An 8,396-nucleotide genomic window follows, 5' to 3' on the forward strand; every position below is an offset into this window, starting at 1 on the left:
CTCGTGTCCCCGCTGGGACCCCCCCGTCCCCCTCCCCAGCCCGGCGGCGGTCCCGCCTGCCCAAAGAGCTCCCGGGGGCTCTTTGTGCCTGGCTTCCCCCCCCCCCCCCGGCCCTTCCGTGGATGGATATTTCCTAAATCTTGTTTATTTGTATAAATAGATGCTAATTTATGCTCCCGCTGTCTTCCTCCTTGTACATAAGACAAACTCCTTGTAAATAGGCGTAGGAAGTGACGCTGTGTGCGTGACCTGCTGTGCTGTGGCCGTGGTGGTGCATTTATTATTATTATTATTATTATTATATTTTTTTCCCCCCCCCAGTGTGGTAACCTTGCTTGTGAATATCACTTTTAAAAAAAAAAAAAAAAAAAAATTCTACTATTTACAGGTTTAAAAGACTTAAGTCCATGAGCGAGGTCAGCCGAGCAAGCTGTAGCAAATTAGCCCCCGTTTTTGGGTTGGATTTTTTTTTTTTTTTTTTTTTTTTTTTATTTTGCGGGGGCTGGGGGGGAGCATTGCTAATTTGCTGCAGGGCGCTGGGCTCCTGGCGTGCTCCTGTCGTTACCGTGCTTCTGTGGAGACTGTGAATCCGTGGCTGTTCCCCTAGCGACGGCAGACCCGCAGGTCTTGGTGCCCTCTATTTATTTTTTCTTGGAGCGCTGTGTCTTTATTTTACAGATTTCCTCCCCCCCCCTCCAGACCCCGGTACCACCTTCCCTGCCCCCCCCCCCCCTTCTTCCCCTTTCCTATTTTTTGTGAAGTTTACTTATGGAAGAGTTACACTGTACTGTACAAATGTCAAAAGTGTCAAAAAGAGTACAATTTCCTAAAAATCACTGTATTAAAAGAAATGTTGTGAAGAAATAAATCAATGCTGATCACTGGTCCCTGGGGGTCGTTGCAGGTGGCGGGGGGGGGGGGGGGGGGGCAGCAGGATGGTTCCTCTCTCAGGGGCGATAACCTCGGCCCTGCGCCGGCGAGGTTGTTGCCAGAAAGGAGCAAGAAAATGATCTCATTTCTTAATTAGCGTTCACCGAATGGCTCCTGCCGTAGCCTGGCGTGCTGCGGTGGGGGGGATGGTCCCACCATGGGGGGGGTGTGGCAGGAGGGACGAGGACAGAGCTGCAAGTAAGGCACAGCTTTAGAAAAAAGGGAAAAAAAAAAAATTTAAAAAAAAATCACATTCAGGCAGCTTTCATTGATGCTGGAAATAAATAAGTTGGCAGGTTCTGGAGTGAGTGTCCAGCTTGCCCAGGGCTGGGAGGAGGGGGATTCTACGGCCCGAATCCTGCAAAAACTTTGCCTTAAAAACCCCCAACCGCCTCCGTGCGGGCTCTGCCGCTGTGGCAGCCGGCGGCGAGCAGGCGGCCGTGATCACACCCCTATTTTTATAAAAATTGGGTGGCTGCAGCCCAGCCCAGCAGAGCCCACGCGCGGCACCGGGGAGGTGGGTGCAAGGTGGAGTGAAAAGGAGCCGAGCGGCTTCTCCCTGCAGCTCCCAGATAAAGAAGGAGCAGGGAGAGGGTGAGGAGCGGCATCCCTCCGCCCGGCAGCCGAAGCAGGGGCACGGCAGGGATCCGACGGGCTGGCTCTGCAAGGAAAAAGCAGCGGAGGGTGTTGGAGGGGAGCGAGGAGCCAGCCTTGCCCTGGAAAAGGGGAAAAAAAAAAATCTGTCTGCAGCAGAGGGGAGAGCGCTGGGGGCCTTTCCCGGGGCGCTGAAGGCGAAGCGTGGCTGCGGCAGCGTGGGCTCTGTGGAAGAATACAAAAAAACCCAATAATCAGCTTTACAGGCGCGCCTGCGACAGGAGATTCGTTATAAATACCCAAACCCATCGCTGAATCAGTAGATGAGTTAGCCAGATCCGCCCAGGCTGCGGCGAGCCGCAGTGGTCCCCGGCCGTTGCGTTGGGTGGATTGAGCTGCGGCCGCGGCGATGCCCAGAAAACCACTCGCGGCGGGCAGGAGCCTCCGAAAAACGCTGCAGTTTCCCCTTCACACCCCGACACCGCGCCGGGTCTCCCGTGGCGAGTTGCGCTCGGCGCTCGGGGGGCTGCCAGGCTACGAAAGGAGAGAAATGGGGCACGTTCGGCGCTCGCCCAGCTGGCCGCGGCGGCGAGGCACGGCCATGCGGCACCACGGTGCCGGCGCTCACCCGGTGCTTGAGGTAGGAGAGGTAGGTGTCCCAGCCCAGCGTGATGACGTTGACATAAACCACCCGGTACTTGGGTGGGACGAAGAGGAAATTCACGAGCTGAGCCGCCGGCCAGACGCACCAGTCAGCCTGCGGAGAGCAAAGAGCAGGCAGGCATTCCCCGCCGGAGCCCCGTCCCCACTGCGGGAGGGAATGGGAGCTCGGCAGGGTGTATTTACCTTGTAAAATTCCCAAAATTTCTCCTTCAGCTCCTCCCAGCTCTCCTCTAGAGACTGGCCCTCCAGCGTGCCCATGCCTGCGGGGACAGACGGACATCAGGGGTTGGATAAGGCAGGTTTATGGTACGTGCAGGAAATCACTACAAATAAAAGCCTAACAGGCAGTGAAGCAGACAGTGGTCTGTCGCACTAGGTAAAACATGATGAAGCCAAGCGAAATTGCCTCTTATTTAAGCGCATGAGGACAAAAACTATCAAGAATTTATTTCCCATCATCAGGAAATCCCTGCAAAAGCAGATTTTTAATTTTTTTTTTTTTTTGCATTTTATTAGAGAAAAACTCCTCTGTAGACTTCCACACGAGGCTCCACGCTGGGGAGAGTGGATGAGAATGGCCGTCTCGGCTGTGCCAGACACCGAAAAATGCCAACCCCCCCCTCCACACACACGCACCACGGGAGGGAAGGGCAGCGCCGGCAGAGGCGGGAGGGAGGGAGCCCCGGGAACACGTCACCGTCGGCGTGGGCCATGCTCAGTCCTCAGCGACGTTGACCCAAGGCGGGTGCCACCACGTACCGAGGAAGTACCATACGCCCAGGGCGGGCGACGCCACCAGCTGATCGATGAGGACCTTCTTCAGGACGGTTTTGAGCCCCCGCACGCCCCGCGCCGGGAAGGCAGCGTCCAGCCAGAGGTACCAGTAGTGCATCAGCGGGCCCATGCTGCAGCCCACGGCGAACATGCGACCTGCAACACAACACCGCCGCCGCCGCCACCCATGCATTATTGATGTCACCCCTTCCCTCGGTGCCGTTCCCCCCCACCGAAAGCGGATCCGGCTCCGGGGACGGCACAAAGGGAACGTGGCTTCGCGTGGAGCCGGACCCTAATTTCCCCCCGCCGTGATAACGAGCATGAATTAACGCGTCAGGCTGTCCCGCAACCCCTACCCTGGTTCGTGTGTGTGTCCCCCCTCCCCGGGGCTGTCACCTGTGCGGGCCACCTGGGCCTCGGCGTCGGGGTGGCGTCGGCGGTGCCAGGCCTGCTGCAGCAGGTCGCCGGTGGCCAGCAGCGTGCCGCAGCTCACCGTGTTGGTCAGCAGGAGCAGGCGGCCGGTGAAGAGCGGCTTCCAGCAGCGCAGCAGCCGCCGGCCCCGCGCCAGCATCCTGCGGGCACAGACACCCCCCCCAACCCCCCTGCCAGCAGGGTCAGTGGGGAGGGGCACCCCCCCACACACACACAGTTCTCCCCCATCACCCTGTGCCCCCCAGTTAGCCCTGTGCCCCACAGTTCCCCCCTGTGCCACCCCGTTGCCCTGGTTAGCACTGCTGTACCCCCCCCATTCCCCTCTGCCCTCCCGTTAGCACTGCTGTACCCCCCCAGTTCCCCTGGGCCCCCATTACCCCCTGTGCCCCCCCGTTAACACTGCTGTAACCCCCAGTTATCCATGCTGTGGCCCCCCCAGTTACCCCAGTTAACACTGCTGTGCCCCCCCAGTTATCCATGCTGTGGCCCCCCCAGTTACCCCAGTTAGCACTGCTGTGCCCCCCCAGTTATCCATGCTGTGGCCCCCCCCAGTTACCCCAGTTAACACTGCTGTACCCCCCCAGTTATCCATGCTGTGGCCCCCCCAGTTACCCCAGTTAGCACTGCTGTGCCCCCCCAGTTATCCATGCTGTGGCCCCCCCACTTCCCCCAGTTAGCACTGCTGTACCCCCCCAGTTATCCATGCTGTGGCCCCCCCACTTCCCCCAGTTAGCACTGCTGTGCCCCCCCAGTTATCCATGCTGTGGCCCCCCAGTTACCCCAGTTAACACTGCTGTACCCCCCCAGTTATCCATGCTGTGGCCCCCCCAGTTACCCCAGTTAGCACTGCTGTGCCCCCCCAGTTATCCATGCTGTGGCCCCCCCACTTCCCCCAGTTAGCACTGCTGTACCCCCCCAGTTATCCATGCTGTGGCCCCCCCAGTTACCCCAGTTAGCACTGCTGTGCCCCCTCAGTCAGCATTGCTGCACTCCCCAGTTCCCCTGTGCCCCCCAGTTAGCACTGCTGGACCCCCCAGTTATCCATGCTGTGGCCCCCCCACTTCCCCCAGTTAGCACTGCTGTGCCCCCCCAGTTATCCATGCTGTGGCCCCCCCACTTCCCCCAGTTAGCACTGCTGTGCCCCCCCAGTTATCCATGCTGTGGCCCCCCCACTTCCCCCAGTTAGCACTGCTGTACCCCCCCAGTTATCCATGCTGTGGCCCCCCCAGTTACCCCAGTTAGCACTGCTGTGCCCCCTCAGTCAGCATTGCTGCACTCCCCAGTTCCCCTGTGCCCCCCAGTTAGCACTGCTGGACCCCCCAGTTCTCCATGCTGCGGCCCCCCCTTCCCCCAGTCAACAACTGCTGTACCCCCCCAGTTCTCCCAGTTAACACTGCTATACCCCTCCCAGTTCCCCCAGTTAGCACTGCTGCACCCACCCAGTTCCCCTGTGCTCCCGTTATCCATGCCGTGCCCCCCAGTTCCCCCAGTTAGCCCTGCTGTACCCCCCCAGTTGCCCCAGTTCCCCCTGCTGTGCTCCCCATTTCCCGCACTGGGCCCTCCCCAGTCTCCCCAGTCGCTCCCAGTTCCCCCCATCCCCACACAACCGCCCCCCCTCACCGCCCCCCCCTCACCGCCGCGCGCTTCCGCCACCGGCACGCGCAAGCAGCGGTGCGTCACGTGACGGGGCATCTTCCGCTTCCGGCGTCCGCCATGACACCTACCGCGGCACAGGCGGCCGCCATGACACCTACCGAGGCAGCCCCGTGCCGGCGGGGCCGGGAGCAGCCCAGGCCCGGCGCCCCAGGGCCCGGCCGCCCCCTCCCCGCTCCCCCCTCTCCCCCGCAACAGTCCGAAGCCTTTTGGTTTTCCACAAAATCGTCCTTTTATTGCCGCCCGCTCCTGTTCCCGCGCCGTCCCTCAGCGCCGGCAGCCGGCCGGGGCCTTCGGGGCCTTCGGGACCCGCGACCCCCCGCAGGCTTCGGGCTTCTCCCCCTGCCGGAGAGCGGCCGGTAGAGCCCGGGGGGAACTGGGGGAACTGGGGAGCAGCAGGGCAAACTGGGGGAATTGGGAGAACTGCGGGGTACAGCTGGGGGAACTGGGGGACAGTGGGGCGCAGAGCAGGGGGAAGTGGGGGGACTGGGGGGCTGTGGGGGGGCTACAGCAGGGGGAACTGGGGGGCACAGGGGAACTGGGGGGGTACGACAGTGCTAACTGGGGGAACTGGTGAGCACAGCATGGGTAACGGGGCACAGGGGAACTGGGGGGGGTACAGCAAGGCTAACTGGGGCAGCTGGGGATCACAGCATGGATAACTGGGGGGCACAGCAGAACTAGGGGGGCACAGCATGGATAACGGGGTGGGGGCACAGGGGGAACTGGGCGGGTACAGCGGGGGGAACGGGGGAGCTCCGCATGGATAACTGGGGGGCACAGGGGAACTGGGGGGGGCACAGCAGTGCCCCTCTGGATGGGGACGTGTCCCCCCACCCCCCTGGGCCCCCCCTCCCACCTGGTAGAGGCGGCAGATCAGCCCCACCAGTGAGGCCTGGGCCTCCGCCTCCAGCTCGTCCGTGTGCTTCTGTGGGGGGGAGAGATGGGGCCATTCAGGGGGGGGGTCCCTGCAGCGCCCCGGCCTCCCTGGTTTCCCCCCCCGGGCCCCGCCGTACCCCGTTGATGAGGATCCAGGGCACGTATTGGTGCGGGGGGTCCAGCGCCTGCGTCAGCTGGGCGTTGCGGTGCATCAGCTCAGCCCCCGTGTCCCCCTGCACGCAGGCGGCGATGCGGCCCCCGTCCAGCTGCGGGGCGTAGACCTGCAGGCACTGCCGGGGACAGCGGGGGGGGACACACGGGGAGGTCAGGGGGACCGGGACATCCCCGCAGTGTTGGGGGACAGGGAAGGGGACATACGGCCTCCAGGTTCTTGGTGACGGAGCTGCCCGACTCCAGGCAGAAGATGACGGGGAAGTAGGTGCTGAAGTTCTTGGCCTCGTGCATCAGGCAGGTCTGGGGGGACAGGGCGGGCAGTGAGGGGCCGCCGGACCCCCATCCCGTGCCAGCACCGTGGGGACGAGGACTGTCACCATCGCCGTCACCTCGATCATGTTGCCCAAACACTCCTCCGGGCCGTGCTGGCACTGGAATTGCCACTTCCCGCTGACGTTCCTCTCCTGCGGGACCAACCGGTCTGAGCGGGGCCGGGGGTGCCGGGGTGCAGTGCCCGCGGCACCAGGTCGAGCCGGTTCCTACCTCGGCGTTGCCGTAGGGCACCAGGGTGATGGTGAGGGCCTCGCTGGGCAGCAGCAGCCAGGCGGTGAAGAGCTGCTGGACCAGGAACCAGCGGCACGCCGGGCACAGGCTCTCGTAGAACAGGCTCAGCTCCACAGGGGCGGCCGCCGGGCGCGAGAGGTTGGCGCAGCGGCTCTCCGCCTGCGTGCGGGAAGGTTTTGGGGTATGGGAGGGGGGTACAGCTGCACCCACCCCCCCCCCCCCCCATATTTGCAGGGGATGGGGCAAAGTCCCCGGGGAGAAGGGTGTGAAGGGCTGGGAGGGAAGTGAGAGCGGCTGGGGGCCTCCTGCAGCCGCAGGATCCCCTGTAATGCAGCGCCGGGGCTTTCCAAGGTAACTTCTGCAAAATATTTTTTGGGGAAAAAATATCCGGCGGGGCCGGGATGCGCTTGTGTGTGGGTACAGCCCAGCACCCACCACCGAGTGGTGGCTGCAGCCCCGCGGGGCTCGCAGGGCGCTGCCGGAGCCACCGTCGCAGCAGTGTCGCCGTCCAGGGATGTTCAGGGTGGCATAAGCAGAAAAGCTGTTTTATGCTGAAAAAGCAGAAGTTCCAGCAGCGCCCGGGGAAGGAGCGGGGTTGGGGTCCGGCTGTAGCCTGGCATTTTCCCGGGGATGCCGGGCAGTGCCACAGTGCCAGCACGGCACAGGGGCTCTGAGCATCCCTGCGGCGTGCCAGCCTGTGCCACGGGGATGCTCAGCGCCAGCACTGGCACTGGGGACCGTGGCTGGGCGATGCCCCAACGCCATCCCCGCACGCCCCAAGCCCCGCTCGCCGGGCAGGCACCCAGCCCCGCGCCTGCTCTGTCGGCGGGACGCGTCCCCGCGTGCCGGGTGGCTGTGCCTGGCGTGGGCTGCCATCGCGGGCGGGCAGCCGGGGCAGCCCTGGCACCGGCGGCTCTGACCTGGCAGGCGACGGCGATCTCCCAGGAGCTGCACCAGAGGTGGGCCGGGTAGTCACAGCCGGGGACAGCCACCCCGAGCCCCGGGGCCAGCAGGGCCAGCAGGAGAGCCAGCGGCAGCGTGGGGGCCATGGGGACGGTGGGGTGGCGTGGAGGCGAGCCTGTCCCCGCGACGACTTTTAAAGGCTGGCTGCGCCCGCCTCCGCACGGCCTTCCTGCCCCGCTCAACCGTCCTCCTCATGTGACGCCGGCGCTGCTGACTCACGCGGGGCCATCCGGCTCCAGCCACCCCGTGTTCTCGGCCACAGCCCCCCACTGGGGCTTTGGGGGGGTCACGGTCCCTCGTCCCAGCCCCGCCAGCGGCTGCCGCTTCCCTGCAGGTTGCGACCTGTCGGCGACAGAAACCCAACCCCGAGCAGCCCACGCTCGGCGTCTCCCGCGCAGGCAGGGGGGTGGCTCCGTGCCGGACCCCCGCCGCAGTCTGCCAAGCACACCCTGGGCTGGGTGCAGGTGCCAAAACACCCCAGGCTGGGGGTGCTGCCCAGAATACCCCCTCGGGCTCATTTCTGGTGCCGTGGGGGGGGAACCTTGTACTTCCCCACTGTTTAGAGCTGCCCTTTCCGGCTGTTTCTCGCCCCTTTGGGCTCGGCTGCCGCCTCCTTGCGTGCCCGGTGGGTGAGCCCAGGGTGGCCCCCGCCTGCCCCAGCCCTGAGACACCCCAGGGAGCAGCGTCCCGGCACAGCCCAGCGCTGTCCGGGCGATGGGTCACATCCTGCACCCAGCCCCGACACCCTCCGCCTCCGCTCCGCCAGC

At 64.0% G+C, this 8,396-nt stretch overlaps 2 protein-coding genes across 3 annotated transcripts; both read right to left on the minus strand.

Annotated features, from left to right (window-relative positions):
* Positions 1–463: 463 nt before the first annotated feature.
* On the minus strand, positions 464–5,078 carry MPV17L2 (MPV17 mitochondrial inner membrane protein like 2). 2 transcript variants are annotated; one of them, XM_074565627.1, is made up of 6 exons: positions 5,031–5,078; positions 3,361–3,566; positions 2,947–3,117; positions 2,371–2,447; positions 2,153–2,281; positions 464–2,058 (listed from the first exon to the last, which is right to left on the minus strand). In XM_074565627.1, the coding sequence occupies exons 2-6, from the start codon at positions 3,533–3,535 to the stop codon at positions 1,993–1,995; spliced, it is 618 nt and encodes a 205-aa protein (XP_074421728.1). In that variant the 5' UTR covers positions 3,536–3,566; positions 5,031–5,078; the 3' UTR covers positions 464–1,992. The 2 variants fall into 2 exon arrangements, with proteins under 2 accessions (XP_074421728.1, XP_074421729.1); XM_074565628.1 differs by having other exon boundaries at positions 687–2,058; positions 3,361–3,536; positions 5,031–5,044.
* Positions 5,079–5,256: 178 nt separating this feature from the next.
* IFI30 (IFI30 lysosomal thiol reductase) lies at positions 5,257–7,990 on the minus strand. The gene is made up of 7 exons (XM_074565625.1): positions 7,587–7,990; positions 6,646–6,825; positions 6,492–6,566; positions 6,307–6,402; positions 6,066–6,218; positions 5,909–5,977; positions 5,257–5,391 (listed from the first exon to the last, which is right to left on the minus strand). The coding sequence occupies exons 1-7, from the start codon at positions 7,713–7,715 to the stop codon at positions 5,317–5,319; spliced, it is 777 nt and encodes a 258-aa protein (XP_074421726.1). The 5' UTR covers positions 7,716–7,990; the 3' UTR covers positions 5,257–5,316.
* Positions 7,991–8,396: the final 406 nt, after the last annotated feature.

This window comes from Larus michahellis, chromosome 23 (genome assembly GCF_964199755.1).
Source record: "Larus michahellis chromosome 23, bLarMic1.1, whole genome shotgun sequence".
Classification (NCBI taxonomy): domain Eukaryota; kingdom Metazoa; phylum Chordata; class Aves; order Charadriiformes; family Laridae; genus Larus; species Larus michahellis.

What these genes read in the sequence shown, in the direction of transcription:
- MPV17L2 (XM_074565627.1), bottom strand. Translation starts at nt 3,535, where the DNA reads ATGCTGGCGCGGGGCCGGCGGCTGCTGCGCTGCTGGAAGCCGCTCTTC. An exon ending in GGGCGTATGGTACTTCCTCG is followed by an intron (nt 2,448 to 2,946) that starts GTACGTGGTGGC and finishes CTGTCCCCGCAG; the next exon opens with GCATGGGCACGCTGGAGGGC. An exon ending in TCTCCTACCTCAAGCACCGG is followed by an intron (nt 2,059 to 2,152) that starts GTGAGCGCCGGC and finishes CTCCTTTCGTAG; the next exon opens with CCTGGCAGCCCCCCGAGCGC.
- IFI30 (XM_074565625.1), bottom strand. Translation starts at nt 7,715, where the DNA reads ATGGCCCCCACGCTGCCGCTGGCTCTCCTGCTGGCCCTGCTGGCCCCG. An exon ending in TCACCAAGAACCTGGAGGCC is followed by an intron (nt 6,219 to 6,306) that starts GTATGTCCCCTT and finishes TGTCCCCGGCAG; the next exon opens with TGCCTGCAGGTCTACGCCCC. An exon ending in CCTGGATCCTCATCAACGGG is followed by an intron (nt 5,978 to 6,065) that starts GTACGGCGGGGC and finishes TCCCCCCCACAG; the next exon opens with AAGCACACGGACGAGCTGGA.